The 21,782-nt window shown below is 36.6% G+C and overlaps 1 protein-coding gene across 1 annotated transcript; it reads right to left on the reverse strand.

Annotated features, from left to right (window-relative positions):
* Positions 1 to 3,163: 3,163 nt before the first annotated feature.
* Positions 3,164 to 16,405, reverse strand: LOC311085887 (ribonuclease inhibitor-like; the record flags this gene model as incomplete). The annotated part of the gene is made up of 8 exons (XM_084118507.1): positions 3,164 to 3,278; positions 3,497 to 3,658; positions 4,531 to 4,704; positions 6,781 to 6,954; positions 11,527 to 11,700; positions 14,160 to 14,330; positions 15,635 to 15,808; positions 16,296 to 16,405. 8 exons carry the CDS (start codon positions 16,403 to 16,405, stop codon positions 3,164 to 3,166), a joined length of 1,254 nt encoding a protein of 417 aa, XP_083974633.1.
* Positions 16,406 to 21,782: the final 5,377 nt, after the last annotated feature.

Genomic DNA, 21,782 nt, shown 5'->3' on the forward strand with positions numbered 1-21,782 from the left:
TAACCTCTCGCTGTCTACTGGTGTTTTTCCAGATGCTTTCAAGCATGCTTTAGTGGAGCCACTACTAAAAAAGGCAGGTTTGGACCCGTCGGATTTTAAAAGTTTTAGGCCTATTTCTAAGCTCCCGCTTTTATCCAAGATCATTGAGAAGGTAGTCTGCGAACAGTTGATAGTTTTCCTGGACAAAAATAACATCCATGAGCCATTTCAGTCAGGTTTTCGTAAACAACACTCTACCGAAACGGCTTTACTGAAAGTGTCAAATGACATTATGATGTCTGCTGATTCTGGAAAACACACTGTTCTAGTTCTTTTGGATCTGTCCTCAGCCTTTGACACTGTCGACCACCAGGTTTTGCTGAAAAGATTGAAGGATCAAGTAGGGCTGTCAGGGTCAGTTCTACAGTGGTTCTCCTCATATTTATCGGGGCGTAGCTTCAGTGTTACAGCTAACCAAATAAGGTCTGAGTCTGCGGATTTGCTTTGTGGAGTGCCTCAAGGCTCGGTTCTGGGCCCTGTTTTATTTTTGTTGTATTTGATCCCTTTGGGAAAGATCATACAAAGGTTCAGTGATGTTTCTTTTCACCTATTTGCTGATGATATCCAACTTTACTGCTGCTTTAAGCCATCAGAGATCTGTAAGTTAAACTCCTTGCTCCTTTGTCTTGTGGAAATTAAAAAATGGCTAAGTGATAACTCCCTGCAGCTTAATGCAGACAAAACAGAAACCCTGGTTATTGCCCCTGAGGATGAAATCCCTGGGATTAAACAATACTTGGGTGATTTAGGCCAGTCTGCTAAGTCAAGTCTTAGAAATTTGGGAGTTATCCTGGACAAAGACATGTCATTAGTGCAGCACTGCAAGCAGCTGACGAGAAACTGCTTCTTTCAATTAAGGAAAATCTCAAAACTTAGAAATATGTTTTCACGAAATGATTTGGAGCTTATTATTCATGCCTTTGTGTCTTCGCGTTTAGACTATTGTAATAGTTTATTTTCATGCCTAAACCAGAAGGAGCTCTCTCGACTGCAATTAGTACAAAACTCTGCAGCTAGAATTCTGACGCATACTAATAGGAGGTCTCATATATCCCCTATCCTAAAAGAACTTCATTGGCTACCAGTGTCTTATAGGATAAATTTTAAAATTTTGGTTTTAGTTTTCAGAGCTTTGCATGGTCAGGCACCCTCTTATATTAGTGACCTGATTCAGCGCTACACCCCTGTGCGTGCTCTGAGGTCTGTGGATCAGAATCTCCTGACGGTTCCGCGCACTCGCTATCGTACTAGAGGTGACCGATCTTTTCAGGCTGTTGCTTCTAGGTTGTGGAATGACCTCCCACCATCTATGCGCTCTATTGACTCTGTTGATGTCTTCAAATGCAGACTAAAGACTCATCTATTTGTTCAGGCTTTTAATTAGCTGCTTGTGGGTTGATATGATCATGTTCGGTCTATGCTTTTATTGTGTGTATTTTATGATGTAAATGTTTTTGTTGTGAAGCACTTTGTGGCCTTATACCTGTGAAAGGTGCTATATAAATAAAACTTACTTACTTACTTACTTACTTGCAAAGGGCATGTGCCCACAGCCTACACACTTCTCATTTCGTTTGATCACACCACAAAGTTTCACTGTGGCCTCAAAGCTTCAGCACCATAGATATCATATAATAAAGGCTAGATGTCTTACGGCGGAGTCACTTCCGGCATCACCGGCGGCCATCTTATCACAGGGAAGCTGTGAATTAAGGTGAGTGATCAGCACGCACACAAATCCTCTTATCTCGCTGGAATCTGGACGGATTTACAAACAGTTTGGTTTCTTACAAATGTTACGTGGCTATAATTCTGAATGCTTAAACATGTTGAACATAATTATTCATATGTATGCAGTGTCATAGCTACATCTCTGACGTTTATTACAAAACAAACCGTTTGAAAATCGGTAGAAAATTGAGCAAGTTATGGTTATTTAAAAGTACATGCACCATGTTACGAGTGAGCGAGCACCCTGTGGCAAGATGGCCGCCGTGTGCGGACGTCGACCTCCATTGGCCAGCAGCGCGGATGAGACATCTAGCCATTATTATATGATATCTATGTTCAGCACTGCCACTCTGAGCTCTGTCTGAGGTAAAACATGGCCCCCTTATTACATGAGGACAAAGAAATGTAGAAATAAATAAATAAGAACAAAATAAAATTAAGACATAAATATGCATACAAAAATAAATGTAGAAATAAATAAATGAAAAAAAAAATAAATGTGGGAAAATACAATATACAATAAAAGTATAAATACTATTTTTTTTTTCTTATTTATTCTTCATATGTTTATTTATGTATTTATTATTTTGGCAGCTTTGGAATTCCAAAGGAAAATCAATCACAAACAGAGCTGTAAAATACTAGTTCTGCTGAAGATTTGGGCTGGTGATGTGCTAAAATATGTTGGTTGTTGACCTCTCGTGGTCAGCTTGAGAACTGCAGATGTGACATTTCATTTCTGTCTACTGAACTAATGAACACTTCAAACAAAATAATATTATACAATTTTATTTTACAATATGCCAACACATTACAATACCACGGAAGCCCTGAACGGCAATGTGAAAAAATGAAAATAAAATACAAGGTGGGGGAAAAAATAGGCACGGTTTCACAGAGAGGGCTTAGATTAAGCCAGGATTTGGCCTTAGTTCAATTAGATTTTTTTAAGTAGCTTTTATAAACCTGCCTTAAAAAAAAAAAAAAATCCTGGTGTGCATCTTGAAACAAATCCATGGTGGCACTGATATCATTTAAGATATGTCCGTGCAAGTTGTATAAATTCTTTTTTCTCTCTTCAAATTTTTTTCTCTCTCAGATTCAACACAAGATAGAAAAAAAAATATGGATACATAAAGTCAACTAATAATTCTTCTACTAAAGATTAATCTGGGCTGGTGTGGGAGAACAGACTTTCAAAGCCAAAGTCAAAGCTTTGTCTTATGTACAGAGACATGTTTCTTATGAGACAGACAAAGAACTTACAAATACACATTTAAAAAATATATATTCTGTATAATAAGTAAGAAATGCAATGTAAAACACATACATTCTTTCATATAATTTCTCTCAGCATTCAACCTTCCGTCATGTTTTCACACAAAAATGAAACCTATGCCAGGTCTGTTCCTGTTGAATTCACAAGATCCTGAGCATTAGGCCTGGATGTAAACAATCCACTAATGAGGTTTAGACCACTTCTGACCAGAGTCTGGTCACTGTCTACTCTGTAAGGAGGAATCAAAAGAGAAAATCAGTGTTAAGTGAAACAAGTTGCAAATTAGTTACTATATTTCAATTACTTTGAGTACAAAGTGTAATAGGCTATAACTAACATTAAATGACTGATTTTACATTATTTGACATTTCTAGAACAATATTTATTACATTCATATGTTTGTCTGTGCAAGACAAGTGTGACTTTGACAAAGTGATGTTTACTCACCTCAATGTACAGTTTGAGCCTCGTATCACGTCTCTGAGCTGCTCCTTTGAGTCTCCTATTTTATTTTTACTCAGATCAAGCTCTTTTAAAAACTGCAGTGCTTTTGAGTTTGTCAAAGACTGAGTTAAAGCAGAAACATCTGTAATGCCACACTCATTTAGTCTAGAGAAAGAGACAAAGACAGGCAAAAGAAAAGACAGAATTCTTACTTTCACCCAAAATGCACAGTCACATTTGCCCTTTTCTTCTTGCAGGTTAAAACGGTCATCTCAATGGGAATCAATGTGATGAGGATTTTCCTCTAATGGACTTCCAGTGCCAAAGAAATTCCCCATATGAATTTTGCATCAAGTTCAAATTTGACAGGAAACCATTTATTTTATAAAAAGAGTAAAAGACCCAAATAATTTAAATAACACTAACTTATAAATAATAAATACAAATAAAAGCACAATCGAAGGTTCTGCAGGAACACACATTAACTCCTCTGCAACTTGTTATTTTTCTGTTAATGTTATAATCCCATTACAGTTACTCTTATCACAAATATTATTTCAAACACACATTTTAGAAAAATTCAACAACATATTGCAAATTTCTGTCAATTTGTTTCTGTGCTCCTTTGCTTACACTCTGTCTGGTTTGATGACTTTGGGCAACCTGGGTCATGGAGTTATCCTGCTGTTATGCCATTTTTTGAAAGCGTCTAAAACTTGCACATTTTTTATGACTGTTTGTGAAGTTAGTGACTGTCAGAGGTTCTTCGTGCCACAGTGCATAATTTAAAGCTAAATTATCACCCACCATAGTGGTCTGTGCAAAATTCAATGGCCAAAATTTACCTGCGCTTGGTACTTGGTGGGTGTTTATATCAGTTCATCAGATCACAAAACACATCACTAGGAGGAATTAGTTTCCACAAATATAATGCAAACTCAGGCTTTTCATGTGATATTGAATAAATGTGTTTTGGTTAAATTCTAATGTTGAAGATATTTTAAGCATTTTGATTATTGTAGGTGAATGTTCCTCACTTCAATCTCTCCAGTTTACAGCGTGAATCCTTCAATATGTCACACACAATTTCCACTCCTTTGTTTTCTATTTGATTTCCACTAAGGTCCAGCTCTCTCAGGTGTGAAAGGTTTGCACACAGTGTTGGAGTCAGGATGAGACACTGTTTCTCTGTAATACTGCATTCACACAGACTGAAGATAGAAACAGAAAATACAATGCTTCAGATTCATGTTTCATTTCATGTATGAGCTAAATTCATCATGACTAAACACCATACAGTCACTAATACAACACCAAAATATTACAAAACCATAAACCAATCCATAGGATTTGAGGATAGTTAGAATCAAAGTCTGTAGCCAACTTTAGTTGGACACAAATAGTTTGTGAATTATAAATTTAGATTAAGACTTTTTTTTATTTAAAGTTATGTTATGGGAAATTTTCGATTTTCATTAATTTACAGTATTTATTTATTTATTTGTTGTTTATTTGAATAGGGACAGATACAAAATAAACATAGATTATTACATAAAGAACAATCCGATGCATGTATCACAGTGTTTATAGCCATGGCTAATTCGCAACACCTGTCCCTAGAAGAGCTTTTAACAGTCAAGATAATGAAGAATTAAAAATAAAATAAAAAAAAAAATAAATAAAAAAAAATTACAGCAAATACAATGAAATGTCCAGAAACCAGTTAGCACCAATAAAGATAAGTATAATAAATAAACACATTCACTCGAACTCACACAGATGCACACCTCACATACACCCAGCTACACATCTCATATGGCATGATCACACTGCTGCTGCTGTATGAACCAGGCTTTTGTTAGTTTTTTCTGTGTACAGTATTGATTTTCATTTACTTTCAGTAAGACATTGAAATGACTCTTTGCTGGACTGTATGTGGTCTGCCAACATATGACTAATGTGTGTGTGTTTTTAAACACTGGGAAACAGGTGAGACGTCAGGAGGAGGCAGATTGAAAAGGAACCTCTGACCCCTAGGGTCAGAGGCCGCCCAATTTAGAACTTGTGAGTTTGTAAGATCAAACTTAGCAGTATCAGAAAACTAGCAGGGAAGCCTCTCCTTGTTTAGATAAGGGCCTGTAAGCAGAAGACCTTGAAAGCAGTATAAAGACTCCTCTGCCCTCCCTCTCGTGGTCGCACTTGTTTCACAGACTGTACTGGTGACTTCTGTGTGGCAACTGGGCCTTCTTGCAAGAATAAATACTTTTAAAAGACAATTTGACTTCAGAAATGTCTCTTACGCAGTGATGGTTGTTTAATGAATATTTTTGCCACAACAGTTATTTTAGTGTAATTTACCATCACTAAATACTAGGGGTGTGACGAGACACTTGTCTCACGAGACGAGACACGAGATTGGGTTCACGAGAACGAGGCGAGATTTTTGCACAATATTTTATAGAAAACCTCAGTGACAAAATTCATGACTGGAAAAATAGTCTGCAGGTGCATTTTTAAATGTTTTAACTAATAATCTTGTAATGAATGTAATTTCAGTTCTACTTTATGGGTATGAATTATCCAATGCATTGAAAGACAACAATAAACAAGCACTGTAAAAGGTTTTGTCACAAACTCAACTGACTGACGTTTCTTGTGTAGGGTTTCACGTGAGTTTCTTCAGATCTTGCTGTAAATTTATTGAGATTCCAGAACTTCTGCTGTGTGTGCAGAACCTACTTTCCACAAATTGAACATAATAATAAAAAAATAAAAAGTCTTAGTCTTATTAAGTGCACACAAGTGCAAAACCTAGGTGTGAGGAAGTTCACAAATCACAGCAGTGGGTGGGTGTTTATCTGCTTTTCTGAAAAAGGTAAAGCCCCTTAGGTTTTGACAGAGTGAAAATGTTTTTGTTTTGTTTATCAATTTTACAAAACAAAATTGGGTGCAAAAACATTGCTAACTTAATATGCTAACATCCAGAAACATGCATTTCATGACCCCTTTTAAATTGAGAGAAAAGTACCATTAGTGTTGTAGAAACCATATTTGTTAGAATAATCTACTGACATTCATGTAATGCAAGTTTTGTCAAATTTCAGCATATGAATCTTTCTACTAACAGACATACTGAACTACCTGTTGAATCTTTCTTCAGACAAGGAAATGTCAGAAGATGCAGTACTATAATTTATGTAACTTGGGCCACGTTGTCTTAAAAAAACACTAATTTAATAGTAAACTTGTATAACACTGTAACTGCTGTACAGTATAATGTTACTAACTGTAGCTTTTCCAGCTTGCATTGTGGGTTCATCAGTAGTTCGCTGAGGTTTTTCACTCCAGAATCTCCTAGTATATTCCCGCTCAGGTCCAGCTCTTTCAGATATGATGGGTTTGATTTCAGAGCTGAAGTCAGGATGAAATAACGGTTCTCTCCAATCCTGCAATCTCTCAGACTGAAGTCAGAAAGAGAAAAGAAAATTACTCAGATCTAAGTTACTAAGTGCATGTGTGTTAAATGCATCATGAGTAAACGCCATACAGTCACTAATACAGTACATCAGCAAAAACATAGAAACATAGAACCATAGGAGTATAACTAGGATTTGAAGATACCAGTTACAACCGAAGTCAACCCAAGGAACTGCTCTAAGCTGGTTTGCCTCTTATCTTCAAAATAGAACCTTTTCTGTTAAAATTGGAAACTTTTCCTCAGCAATAGCTTCAATCATATGTGGGGTCCCTCAAGGTTCCATTCTGGGACCAGTGCTATTTTCATTCTGTATGCCTCCTCTTGGTTCTAGAAATATAGCATTTTGTATCATTTTTATGCTGATGACACCCAAATGTATCTGCCCATAAAGTCTGGAGATGATAAATCCGTTAATTTACTTTTTGAGTGTCTAAAAGATGTAAAATGCTGGATGAATAATAACTTTCTCCAGTTAAATAAGGAAAAAACTGAAATTATTATATTTGGCCCTAATAGCGGTGCAAATAGTATAGCTGAAACCCTAGGTCCTCTGTCATCCAATCTGAATACATATGTTAAGAATCTGGGTTTTAACTTTGACACAGAATTAAAGTTTGATAGACAGATCAATTCAGTGGTGAATAGTTATGGGTCGTCATGAAAGATTTGTTCATTTGGAACAAATCTTTAATATGACTCCGGACTACCGAGTTGTCTCAGAGAGTGATTCGTTCATTTTGTTGTTGACCATGCATGCGCAACATCCTATGGGTTCTGTAATGTCACAGGATGAACGAACGGCTTAGATCGGGTAGTGAGGTAAACTACTGCAAAGCTCAGTTCATGAGGATGTCACGGGACGAACGAACAGCTTCGGGAGGAGAGGTAAACTACAGACTGCATAGCCTGAAGACCAAGATAAATTAATCAATCGTTTCTGTTTCTCATAATTTGGCCTTTTCCTTGCATTGCAATTTTTTTTTCTTATTCTAAATGCGATCAACATTTGATGTGTTTGGGGAATTTGACTAACATGTAACATTTTAAATATATTCTGCTGATATGAACGAAATGATTCGAAAAAAGATTCGTTCATTTTGATGAACGAGATTCAAAGATCTGAGTCAGTAAAATGATCCGAACTTCCCACTACTAGTGGTGAAGAATAGTTTTCAATTATACTTTCAATTGCGAAATATTGCTAAACTTAAATCTATCCTATCTTTCAGTGATCTAGAGAAAGTAATTCATGCTTTTATTTCTTCACGTCTTGATTACTGTAATGTTCTGTATTTGGGTGTAAGTCAGTCTTCTCTGTCACGACTTCAGAGAGTACAAAATGCAGCAGCAAGGTTGCTAGACTAACACAAAAAGAGGGATCATATACAGTATCCCCTATTCTGGCCTCATTACACTGGCTACCAGTTCATTTTAGAATGAAGTACAAGGTACTTTTGTATACTTTTAAAGCTCTGCATGGACTGGCCCCAAAATATGTTTCTGAGCTTATACATTTTAGTTGCTCACGGAGATCTCTGAGATCCCAAAATCAGCTGCTCCTTGAAATTCCTTGGTCACGCTTAAAAAGTAAAGGAGATTGTGCTTTCTCAGTCGCTGCTTCTAAGTTGTGCTTCAGGGGCGTAGCCATCATTTCAAAAGTGAGGGAGACAGAATGTCAAGCGTTATAGACCTTATGCGCCAGAGAAACGTGGGCGCCGCCATCTTTAGAATATTGTCTTTGAACGAGCTCTGTATATTCCTATGGCATTGCTGCAGGAGTAATTAGCTTTTGAAGTGGATTTACTTAATGTAACGTTAACGAAAGTAATCATGAGGATTGTAATGTTTAAAGCAGATGTCTTAACAAATGTCAGTAGACCAGGAAGATTTTAAAACGAGCTGTTCATTCATAAATACACAATATCACTGTGAAAATACAGACCGGAAGTCAAAAGACAATGAGCGCAGCGCTGAAAAGGGGCGGGGCTACATAAGGTCTATACCAGTTCTTTTCTTTCTTTTTTATTTTATTTTTCAGACCTTTGTTGACAGGTTTTTGCTTAATTGGCTTAATATGCTATTTATGTTGAAAGAAAGAAAGAAAAAAGAAAGAAAGAAATGCAGAAGTTCTGTACTTTATATTGCACATATATTGTATATTGTACTATTGTTTACATATTTCAAATTGTTTTGTTTTTTTTTGTTTTTTTTGTGTAGGCTACGTCAAACTTCAAGCTTTTAAAACTACTTCAAACTTTCTGGTTAGGCTTTTTCAAGACAACTTAAAGTTTGTCTACAAACGTTTTTATCTAATTGCAAAGTGTTACTGAATTATATATGGTAAACATCATGTAGGCTACATGCTACAACGCTGCATGATTCAAGCAGATATAGTGGCTGTTAATGCATGAAAATCCAAATTCAGCATTAACAATCACCATCTTTATTCTAATTTTAAGGGCTTTGATAACATATCTGTGAAAATAAAAGACATGATGAATAAAAAAAGACTGAAAATAAGCGCACGCGGATATATTTTTAATTTCCAATAACTTGTTAATAATTCAACTCGAGAAATAGGCAGAGTTATGCATCATTGTGCAACATGTAAGACTGAAAATACTGGTTGAGGCCTGCATGAGGCAAAAGGGCCCTGATGGCTAATTAACATTCAACCTCCCCCACACGGCTTGACTCCCTCTCACAAACTACTAAGAACAACTCATACAAGAACATGGTTTAATGTGAATGTTTATCATTGACTGTTATGTTTTTGGTGTCATTTGAAAGGTCTCAAAGTGAGTGGTACAGATATCTCATATCCAGATAGATAAAATAAAAGGAAATAAGGTTTAGAGAAGTTTAGAGACTTCTAACTTCTGGCCTTCTGGCCTCTTCTTTGCTGTACACGAAAGGAATAGGTCTCTCTCTCTCTCTCTCTCTCTCTCTCTCTCTCTCTCTCTCTCTCTCTCTCTCTTTCAGGTACAAGCTGGGTAAGATTATTTGGTGTAATCAATGTATAACCATGTTCTAGATATTTGAATTGATTGTGGAATTGATCTCTGATATCTGAAATATTAAATTGTTACATGTGATTATTCTAACTGATTTTGACATTGTTCATTTAATGGTTAAAAGGAATAGTCATACATTCGCTCACTTTTAGTGAGGCACAGATAATATTAAAACCTTTCATTTATGGAGTCAGATTAATTAACGAGTAAATAGGCTACATATGATTAATGTATTACAAATTTAACCAACCAATACTTTGCATGAGTGAGGACAGAACACGTGATACCTTAACCGTGTATTGGCGAACCGGCAATTGGACCAATATAACGGGCCTTACAAACACAATTCGGATACCACATGACAACTTACTTTTTCGTGAAAAAGGAGTGAAGAGTTTTTTGCCGTTTTGAACTCATTGCAACCTCTATGAAAATGATGGATACAGCGTGGCTAAAAATATTTTTTTGAAGAGGCCTTTGCTACTTGCTTTGATTTGATGTTTATATTAGTATTATTATTAGTATTATTATTTTCATTTTTATATTGTATTATTTCTTTCCTTTTATTTTACTGTGTTTTATCTAATCCGTTTTGAAATTGTACAGCACTTTTGTACACACTGTTTTTTAAGGTGATTTATAAATAAACTTTTATTTGATTTGAAGTCTGGCCCAGCAAGCAGTAGCCGCCATTTCACTGTCTAGGTTAACTATAGACCCGATATAGTCCAGCTATGATTAACCCACTTCTACCCAAACTTGAATTTGGTAACATGTCGTTTTTGCCAAAATAACTTACGAGGTATATGATATTCCATTATGTAAGCAAAGTCAACAGTGATTACAAGGTGTTTGGTTTTTGTGTCTTTGACATGTTCTATGCGTAGCATGTGCATCTATTCTTGGGCTATGGTAAGACATCTATAAAATTTTCACTGACAGCCCATATTTGGCCTTTTTAGCGCAATTTTCCAACGGACAAAATTGCGATTGTTAACTCATGATTTCTGTTCTGTCTGTGCGCACCAATCTTGCACTTCTATCTACTCCTCAACCAGACCACCTAGAGACTTCGGGTTTTCGGCATTATGTTAAGGAAGGTCTAATCTCGGGAACGCACAAAAAAAAAAAAAAAAAAGAAAAAAAAAAAAAAAAACGGAAAAGATTTACTATCTCTTAGTGTTGTGATCCCATGAGGTGAGAAAATTGCGCTAAAACACTCACCGAGTTTTTATTACTTGTTTTAGCCTAGACGTCTTGGCTGTGTTTGAACGGCTATTAGAAGTTTTTTAAATGCCAAATTGGTTGCTGGGGAGGCATCTTCACTCGGACATAAAAAGTCCATGAATTATAAATGTAGGTTAAGATATAAAATCAACAGATCACATTGAGAGAGAGAGAGAGAGAGAGAGCAAACAACATTTAAATTTACTGTTTTAATGTTAATTTGCAAAAGTCAAGAATCTTCTGTACACAAATTTCATAGTATCATAATAAACTTTTATCACACAGTAACTGCTGTACAGTATAATGATACTAACCGTAGTTTCTCCAGCTTGCATTCTGGGTTCATCAGTAGATCACTGAGGTTTTTTAATCCAGAGTCTCCTAGTTCATTCTCACTCAGGTCCAGCTCTCTCAGGTGTGATGGGTTTGATTTCAGAGCTGAAGTCACAGCAGAACAACCTTCATCTGTCATGTCACAGTGTATTAACCTACATTAGGAGAAAGAGAAAGCGGAAAATAAGACAGACGAAGCTAACTCTTTATTCTGTAGTCACATCTTCTCAATAACAAACAAAACAAAAAGACAGAGAAAGAGAGATAATCTTTACTTCGCTAGATCACAAAATACTCTCTTCATGATAAATTGTTAAAGGGGTCATATGATGCATTTTCTTGTTTTCCTTTTTCTTTAGTGTGTTATGTAGCTGTTAGTGCAAGTATACGATCTGCAGAGTTACAAAGTGTCAAACCTAAAGAGATATTCTTTATAAAAGTTAAAACTTCCTAAAACACTTAGTTCAAACACGCACCCCACAAATCTACGTCAGTGTGTGGGGGCAGAGTTTCAAATGTATACACAAAGAAAGAAGCCGTAATTTTTATTCTCGTTGTGTTATTGTTGCCGCCGGCACCACCATGTCGTGGAGAGGCTGTGTTTTTCATTGCGAAAGGCAAACTACTTAGTTTGGCCTTCCAAAAGAGGACACAATTAGAAAATGTGCTATAAGCTTTATTTACAACACTGTTCCAGAACAGTACAACTAAAATTTTCGACTGTGTGCTGCACATTTTTCAGAGGACTGTTTCCAGAGAGACCAACCTGGGAGAGTACAAGGCCAGCTGTGCAGAAAGGCTGATTCTAAATACAGTCTGGCGCTTCTGACTGACAGACACAGCCTGTAAGTATGTTTTCATATATTTAAAGAATTTGCTACTGAGTATTGAAATGCGAGTTTTGAGCAGTATAGAGTAGCGCTTGCTTGTCGTTTCTATGATCACAAATACAGACATGGTTTTATGTTTACATAATGTTCATAATGGGTTTGATTTCAGAGCTGAAGTGAGGATGATTGTCATAATTGTCATAATTCTCTCTAGTCTGGCAAATCAATGTTCTGTAGGCTAAAGAAGTCAAAGACAAAGACTTTGCTTTTAAAAAATTTGTGTTTGATTCTCAAACAAGATTCTGCCATGCACTGGAAATGGTTTTACGTAATGCAAGACACTACAAACAATAACTAATAATACATTTTGAGATTTTGCTTCCATAACTTGTCTTTCAGACAAGTAGAAAGGAAGAATAGATCATACATATTTAAGTGTTTATTATTTTTTTTTCTATTGGCATCTGTAGCTTTCAATTGTATGGCATCTTACATTGCATGCAGCTGCTGACATGCAGGACAAAGACTGAGTGTGTAATGCAGCCTAATATAATGCAGTTATAATGGACCTAAAATTCAAGATATGAGGTGAAAATCTTATATTTATATGATATAGCTTAGTAATATCACAAAAGCAAAAGTGTTTTTTTCCTGAATATATTCATGATTGTAAATGTGATATTGATTATATACAACAGTTCAATAAACAAAAAGTTAATACTGTTGTTACCACAATATTGTCAGTATTGTCTATTTTGGCTCAAATGCACCAATGAAAACAGTTCCAAACAAAGCCACAGCAGAACTGTTGTGCCTTTCTGAGCAACACACAGCAGTGTGTCGTTACTGAATGAATCCACATTTTTTAATGAATCGAGTGAGCCAATGATTCAGGAACCGATTCATAAAGATCCATTCATTTCTCAATGAATCAGCAGTTTGAACGAATCAGTTAAGCGAATGACTGAATGACCTTGAATCATCAGATCCTTCTGTCCGCCCTCTCATCAATAGGCATCACAGGAACTCCACTTCACTGGTTTGGTATCTCATAGGTAGGTCAACAACTGATCATGTTTGTTCCTCAAGGATCAGTTCTTGGACCCCTCCTTTTCTCCATAATACACTACATCAATGGGACCCATCATACAGGCACATGGCTTCTACCATTGCTATACTGATGACACACAGCTCTATTTTTAACCAGATGATCCAACAGTAGCTGTGCGAATCTCAGATGAGGCATTGATGAAAGGTGTGTCAGGCAGTATGTTAGGCATACATGGTGTGATTTTGCTGTTGTAGAAGCTTGCATGCATTTTTGTCACGTTGGGAGAAACGTGGAAATCGTTGATGCTTGTATGGTCATACGGCTCTCATCATGTGAGAGTAATTACGAGCCGAGCCAAACACTTATTGAGCACCTCCCGAGCTCAAATTAAATGATTTGGGGAGTTGGCCCAATTTTGACTGGTGTATAGGCTGTGTAATACTGCCAAATCATACAAAACCATGTTAAATAGGGTAGATATATGTATATTATTATAGTTGAGTGACTACAATTGCTCATAACCTTAAGTGTCCAAACTTGCAGTTTACACGGCATGTCTGCCATTAGCCAACTGTTTAAAGCTAAACTCTTTCATTTTCATATTATTGTGACTTTTTGTGATGTTAAAAAAACTGCTTTGACTTAAACAAATGAGAAAATAGTAGTAGCTTTCAACTACAGTTATATTACTATTAAAAGTTATGTAACATTTTAAATGATCTAAAATACTCACTTCAGTGTGTTGAGTTGACAGTGTCTATCCTGCAATAGAGCAGCGATCTGATTCACTCGTGTGTCTCCTAGATCATGTCCACTCAGATTCAGCTCTCTCAGGAGTAACAGGTTTTTAACCATTATTCCAGTCACATACTGACAGGCTTCATCTGCATCAGGACCCAAAAACCTGCAGAAGTTATTGCAAGATTTAATTCAATTCTGAACTAAAAATGTCCATTGCATTACAAAACATGTTAAGACAAAATTAATTATAGTTCCTAATGAAAATCTCTAGTTACTTTTAGCACTTTTACTTTGAACATATAATTACACACATAAAAAAATAATTATGATTCTTTGAGTTATAACTCATATAATTATTCAAAAATGGTCAGTGAAGTTAGGGTGTCAATATCTTTCTGGACACCACACATTTGTGAACACCTATAGAGCTGCTGTAGATTGATACAGTGTTGGGAATCTGGGCTTGATGAAAATTAAACTACAGTGTGTTTAAAGGGATACTCCACCGTGTTTTCATATTAAACTATGTTTTTCCCTTAACTAAGACGAGTTGATACATACCTCTCTCGTCTCAGTGCGTGCACTCAATCGCTTTGGCGCGCGGTGACACTTTGAAAGCACTTAGCTTAGCCCATTCATTCAATATGGGCCAAGCAGAGAAGCTACCAAACACCTCCACGTTTTCCCTATTTAAATACAGTTACTCGCGTAGTGTAACTCGACCTAGGACGGTAACACAAAACAAAACGTTGCGCTTTTCTAAGCGTGTAAAATGGATAACTATATTGTATGGCGAAATACCATGGCAAGTGCTTGTAAGCACTTCGTCTTGGCGCAGTAATATCTTCACTCGTGAAAAATCCTCTCACCGGCCCCCGCTCCCTCTAGTGAAGATATTACTGCGCCGAAGTCGAAGTGCTTACAAGCACTTGCCATGGTATTCCGCCATACAATATAGTTATCCATTTTACACGCTTAGAAAAGCGCAACGTTTTGTTTTGTGTTACCGTCCTAGGTCGAGTTACACTACGCGAGTAACTGTATTTAAATAGGGAAAACGTGGAGGTGTTTGGTAGCTTCTCTGCTTGGCCCATATTGAATGAATGGGCTAAGCTAAGTGCTTTCAAAGTGTCACCGCGCGCCAAAGCGATTGAGTGCACGCACTGAGACGAGAGAGGTATGTATCAACTCGTCTTAGTTAAGGGAAAAACATAGTTTAATATGAAAACACGGTGGAGTATCCCTTTAACAATTTAATATCATACCACTGAATACCAGCACATCTGGTGACCCATAATGTCTATTTAACCTGTACTGTAGTACCACAACTAAACTGTGCAGACTTTCATCAAGCCCACAGCAGCAAAATGCAACAACATTTACAGCTTGCTGTATTACTAAAGTAATATTTAGTATGAATATTTAGCCTGCATTTAATTTATTTTGTATCATTTCATCATGTCTCACCTCAGTGTCTTCAGTTGACAGTTCTGATCCTGTAGTAAATCATTGAGCTCCTTCACTCCTGATTGTCCAGGATCATTTCCTGTGAGATCCAGCTCTATCAGGTGTGAAGGGTTTGATCTCAGAGCGGAAGCCAGAGCTTTATAACCTTCTTCTGTGATACTGCAGTCTGAAAGTCTATAGGAAATAAAAACACGAAATAAAAGTAACATTGTGGTTCAAATTCATTCATTACCAGTGATGCCGGTAATAAAATAGTTCCTTAATAAAAATATATATATTTATTTCTTCTTGCATCTCGGGGAGTGGAAGTCACGTATGCGACAAGTCACGTTTCAGCATGCATGAAGTTCACGTCACGTGTACGTACCACGCAGCGACACAAACGTAAACAATGGAGGGAGGCGAGAGATGTGCGTTTTCTAGATGGAAATACAGTCACTATTTTGAGTTTGTGTCAGCTAAAGATGACAACATTAAGGTCCGTTGTACACTCTGTGCTGGCGGCCACAAAGTGTTATCTAGCTACAAAAACACTACGTCGAATTTGAAAAAACATTTGGAGTCGCAGCACTGCACAGTCAAACTTATATAGCAAGTCACACCAGGTGATGAGAAGCAGAGAGCAGGAGGTCCCCGACCACCCAAACAACAAAAGCTGGACTTCGGTGCAAAACCAGTAAGTGGGGGAGAGTTGAAGAAGTTAGTCGGGCAGTTTGTTGTGGAGGAAATACTGCCATTATATACGGTTGACTCGCCCTCGTTTCGTGCCATAATAAACAAGATCCCTACCACTGTCAATGCCGCGCTGCCTCACAGAACAGCTTTTTCTTCTTACATGGAGGAGGAGTATGCAGTGATGGAGAGAAATCTGAAGGCAGCACTGAATGAGGTCGACTTTGTGTCAACTACCGCGGATATTTGGACTGCTAACAACAGAAGTTATATGGGAGTAACGCTCCACTGGATCAGTAGATCCACATTAGAGCGAAACAAGGCTGCATTGGCATGTAGGAGAATTCGCGGCAGACACACGTATGATGTTATTGGTGCAGAAATCGAAAACATTCACTCTTCGTATGGATTACTACACAAAGTAGTTGCAACAGTGACTGATAATGGATCCAACTTTGTCAAGGCGTTTAATGTTTATCAGCCTGTCACAGAGTCCGATGATGAGACGGAGGAGGGATAGTCCACCCCCACAAATGATGATGTCACTTTTTTAGATATGTCAGAAATCCTCTCAGCTGTAGATGAAAGTGAATGCCAACTGTCTCTTCCCCCGCACCACAGGTGTGCTTCACACACCATCAACCTAATTTCCACAAATGATGTAAATAAATATTTAACTTCCAATGCAGAGAGCAAGGCTGTGTATAGGAGCAGCACAGCAAAATGCTCAGCTCTTTGGACCAAATCAAGTAGATCTACCCTTGCATCAGAAACAGTGGAGGAAGTCAGCAAAAGAAAGCTCCTGGTACCAACATCCACAAGGTGGAATTCATTTTTTGATGCTGTAAAGAGAGTTGCAGAAATCCCCATGTGTGAGCTGAATACTCTGTGCACCAAGCTGGGAGTTAAGTGCTTCAAAGAGAAAGAGTACCAGTTTCTGCACGAGTACTGCACCGCCATGAAGCCTCTGACTGCAGCACTTGATATTTTACAAGGTGACTGTCCTTATGGGACTTTACTGCCCACACTTGAAGTTCTGATGCAGAAGACCCTGGATGTTAAAGATGCCCTCTCCAGTATGACTGCAGGCCTTCCAGATGCCATAGTGCAGGTATGTTCCCCTCTTTTAAGCTAGTTAAAATTTCTTGCATCACACTATTCATGAACATGGAACAGAATATACATTATCATTGCAAAAGAATATTAAAAAAATACAAATGTCAGTAAGTAACCTAAAACAAAATAAAATTCATAATATTGATCCCACATTAGGCATGATTTGTAAGTAATTCAATGACATAATAAATAATAGGCCTGCATTATGTATGCATGCATATGTATTCATTAACATATCAATTATATTTTTCAGGCTATCCAGACCCGTTTTGCTGGTGTGCTGGACGACAAAGATGCCCTTCTCGCAGCAGTCAGTTGTCCAAATTTCAAACTCAGATGGCTGAGAGATGCAGGTAGGAAAGAGCGAGTAAAAGAGCTTCTGACAGTAGAGTGCCGCCGTACAACTGCTCTTGCAGAACAGAGCCCTGCCAGTGTGCCCACCACATCTGCCAGCCAAGGTGAGATGGACTTTTGCACTTTTGAGGCAGAGCCAGAGGAGACCTATTCTGCAGAAAATGAAGTCATGGACTACCTGAGGTCAGCATATGACCTTCAGATTCTGCATCAGTTTTCAAACATAAAGAACATTTTCTTGAAGTATAACACTCCAACCCCATCAAGTGCTCCTGTGGAGCGGCTTTTCAGTCTGGGAGGTTTGGTGCTCACTCCTAGAAGAAATAGACTTTCTGACAAAAGGTTTGAGAAGCTTCTGTTAATGAGGTACAACCACTGGTTTACTCGCCCCACTCCACTGTTTCACTCATAATATGGGATTACAAAATAAGATTTGGCCAAAGTAACAAAAGTAAAGAAAACATGATATAAGCTTACATGTGGTGTTACACACTTGTTTTGTTTTGTAAAACCACTCCTTGATGGTCAAGAAATTTTATAGTCTTTTTCTTTATTTTATTTTTTATTAAAACAAGTATTTATGTTAAGTGAAGTCAAGAAAGATTATTTAATTTTTTATTAAAACAAGTATTTATGTTAAGTGAAGTCAAGAAAGACTTTTATTTTTTATTAAAACAAGTATTTATGTTAAGTGAAGTCAAGAAAGACTGTATTTTATTTTTTATAAAAACAAGTATTTATGTTAAGTCAAGAAAGACTGCCTTTATTTTTTGTAAAAACATGTATTTTTTCAGGAAATAGTTTTTAAGTTCAACTTTAATTGTCAGGAGATAGATTGTTGATGTTACTGTTAAAAATACACTTCCAATAAAGTGAGTGTTGGCAAAACCGGTTGTCATTTTTATGTTGTCGGCAGCTGCTGAATGTAATTAATAAAGTAACTTGTAAAGTAACTTAGTTACTTTTAAAATCAAGTAATCTGTAAAGTAACTAAGTTACTTTTTAAATCAAGTAATCTGTAAAGTAACTAAGTTACTTTTTCAAAGTAACTGTGGCAACACTGTTCATTACTGCATAATCACAATTGATGTGTGAGTTGATAAGATAAAATGTTATCACTGCAGTCTAGAATGTTTGATTCTGATGTTCTAAAGTGTTGATTATTTTTCAATAACTGCACAGCTAAAGTAGTTGCAGGCAGATCTTGACTGCATTACAGCTCCATTATTCAGTTCCATATCACTTCATCAAATTACTTCCTTACAGCCGACAACAGCAAAATAACCAAAACCCCTGAGGACAATGATCAAGGATAAAAATGACAAATTATTCCCTTTTTTCTTTTCTCCATTAAATTAGCTTTAATTATTAATGGCACAGACAATTCACACACACATATACAGTATATGACCCCCATAAAAACTAGTTACAGGCTGAACTAGCAAAAACAAGCTGCCAACTTTATCAATAAGGTACATGATATTTGTCATTGGTGAAGGGATGTAATTATTTCTGAAGTAATTAAACATACAATTTCACTATTAGTAATTTGAAATTACTTATACTTCTAAGAGTTGACCATACTCAAATAATACATTTTGTAAGGGCAATTGTTATGGTTATCTTATTAAAGGTCCTGTTCTTCGTGATCCCATGTTTCAAACTTTAGTTAGTGTGTAATGTTGCTGTTAGAGCATAAATAATATCTGTAAAATTATAAAGCTCAAAGTTCAATGCCAAGCGAGATATTTTATTTAACAGAAGTCGCCTACATCGAACGGCCCGTTTGGACTACATCCCTCTACTTCCTTCTTTAATGACGTCACTAGAACCGTTTTTTGACTAACCTCCGCCCACAGGAATGCTCCCTCAACTCTACCGAAATTCGTTTATGTACTTGCGCACTTCTTATAACTTACTGTGTTTACTCAGCTCTTACGGTGATTTTCTGAAGTAAAACTGACGCTTCATCTTTTGTGTGATGTACAATAAACTTTATTAAACTCATCAGTATATGTTTGATCATCATTCAGACAGCAGACTTGTAGGCTATTAATAAATAATGGATAGGCTACATACAAGCAGATGACAAATACGTTATAATAACCGTAATTAAACTACTAAACTATACCTGTTTCATCTCTATACAGCACTCTGACTCTGTAGGCATTATTGTCCGACTCGAAATAAACACCGTTACTGAGAGTTACTGATATTATCATCATTCCGTGAGATGAAATTGTCCTGAGAGACTGAGCGCGAGCTCATGAAGCTCCGCCCCCTGGGTCGTCCAGCATCAGCTTATTTGCATTTAAAGGGCACACACTAAAACAGCTCGTTTTTCTGAGCCCCAAAAAATGACAATTTAAACATGCTGTAAAAAATGATCTGTTGGGTATTTTGAGCTGAAACTTCACATACACACTCTGGGGACATCAGAGACTTATTTTACATCTTGTGAAAAGGGGCATAATACGGGACCTTTAAATGTATCTATGTTCTCTGTATGTAAAAAGAAAAAAAGAAAAAAACTTAAATTTAATCAATTTCAAATCAATCTATAGACTATAGAAAGAATATAGACTGTTCCCAATATTAATTTTATCAACATAAAGGCATCATTACACTGTGTAAAAGGTGGAACAGAAGCTGCATCTGACATGAAATTTATGTTTTACACATATTGTTTAATTACAACAATTTCATAATGTAAATAGCTTTCACAAAAGTATGTAAATTAAAAAAAAAAAATCAGGAATTTAGATTAATGCAGATTAATTTAATCTAAACACCTGATTGGCCTTTACATTCATACACTCACCAGAGATGTGTGTGATTGGTTATAATGCTACATGCTTTTTATGCAACATGTGTAAAAATAAACCTGATGCAATGTGAGCAGATTTAAATTTAATCCTGCATTGTTAACTTTAACAATGTATTAAAAATTAATTTTCACATTTCACTTTTATTGCAACAGTAGGCGCGTTTCCATTACAGATTTGCACAAAAGTTTTGCGATTTTTTTCTAAATGTCGACAAAAAAAACTATTTCGAAATGATGCCGTTTCCATTAACTGATGTTATGCGACTAAAACGACTTTTTCCTCTCACGATAAGTAAAATCATTCCAAAAACAATGGCAATGGACGTTGGTAGGTTTATGTACTATATCCCAGCCACTGCACTAGCCATTATTATTAATCGAAGGAGATGTATGTGTGTTTTCAAAGCATTAATGGTAAGGAACGACCCTTATTATACTTGTGAGCAGCACATATGAGGAGTTCTGGGTGTTTCTCCCTCATATCTGCTTCGAGGTCTTGATTGTGGCATTTATTTGAGGTTTAGAATCCATTATTCCTGTAATTCTTTTGTCTTTTATGAATTTAATAAAGAACTCTGTCTCGTATTCTGTCCAAACACACCGCGTCATCTACGTCAGGTGACCTGCAAATGCTCAAAAACTGTTTCCATTGCAGTTTTGCGAAATATTTATTTTTCGAATTGCCTGAAAAACCACCTCATGAGAGCGTAAAAACTTTTTTGCGATAAATGCGAGTTTTTGCGAAATTGACGTGTTTCCATTGGGCGTATTTTCAATTTGCAATTTCAATTTGCGCAATTTGAAGGGTAATGGAAGGGTAACGGCTTGTGATAGATTGTTTAATTGTGCAGGGGCATTTTTTTTTGCACCCTTTCCTTGAATTTGGGGGGCATTATTGTTCAATTTAGTGGTATTTTTGCCCCAAGCCCCAGTTATTTTCCAGCACTGCTTCACTGTAAAAATTATTGTTGCAATTACTTATCACAACTTAAAATTAGCGTTTTTTTTATTTTATTTTTTTGGTGAGATACTTCAAAAATCCAAGATATCCAAGATAGTTATTCTAATGTTGAATTTTAAGTTGTGATGAAGCAGTATTTTATGTAGTCTTGTGTTTTTCACAAGTAAGAAGCCTCAGAAAGTAGGAGCCAGATTTTAGCATATATGTGGTTTGAGTTT

The sequence above is a fragment of the Abramis brama genome, assembly GCF_963993115.1.
Source record: "Abramis brama genome assembly, chromosome: 6".
In the NCBI taxonomy this organism is placed as follows: Eukaryota; Metazoa; Chordata; class Actinopteri; order Cypriniformes; family Leuciscidae; genus Abramis; species Abramis brama.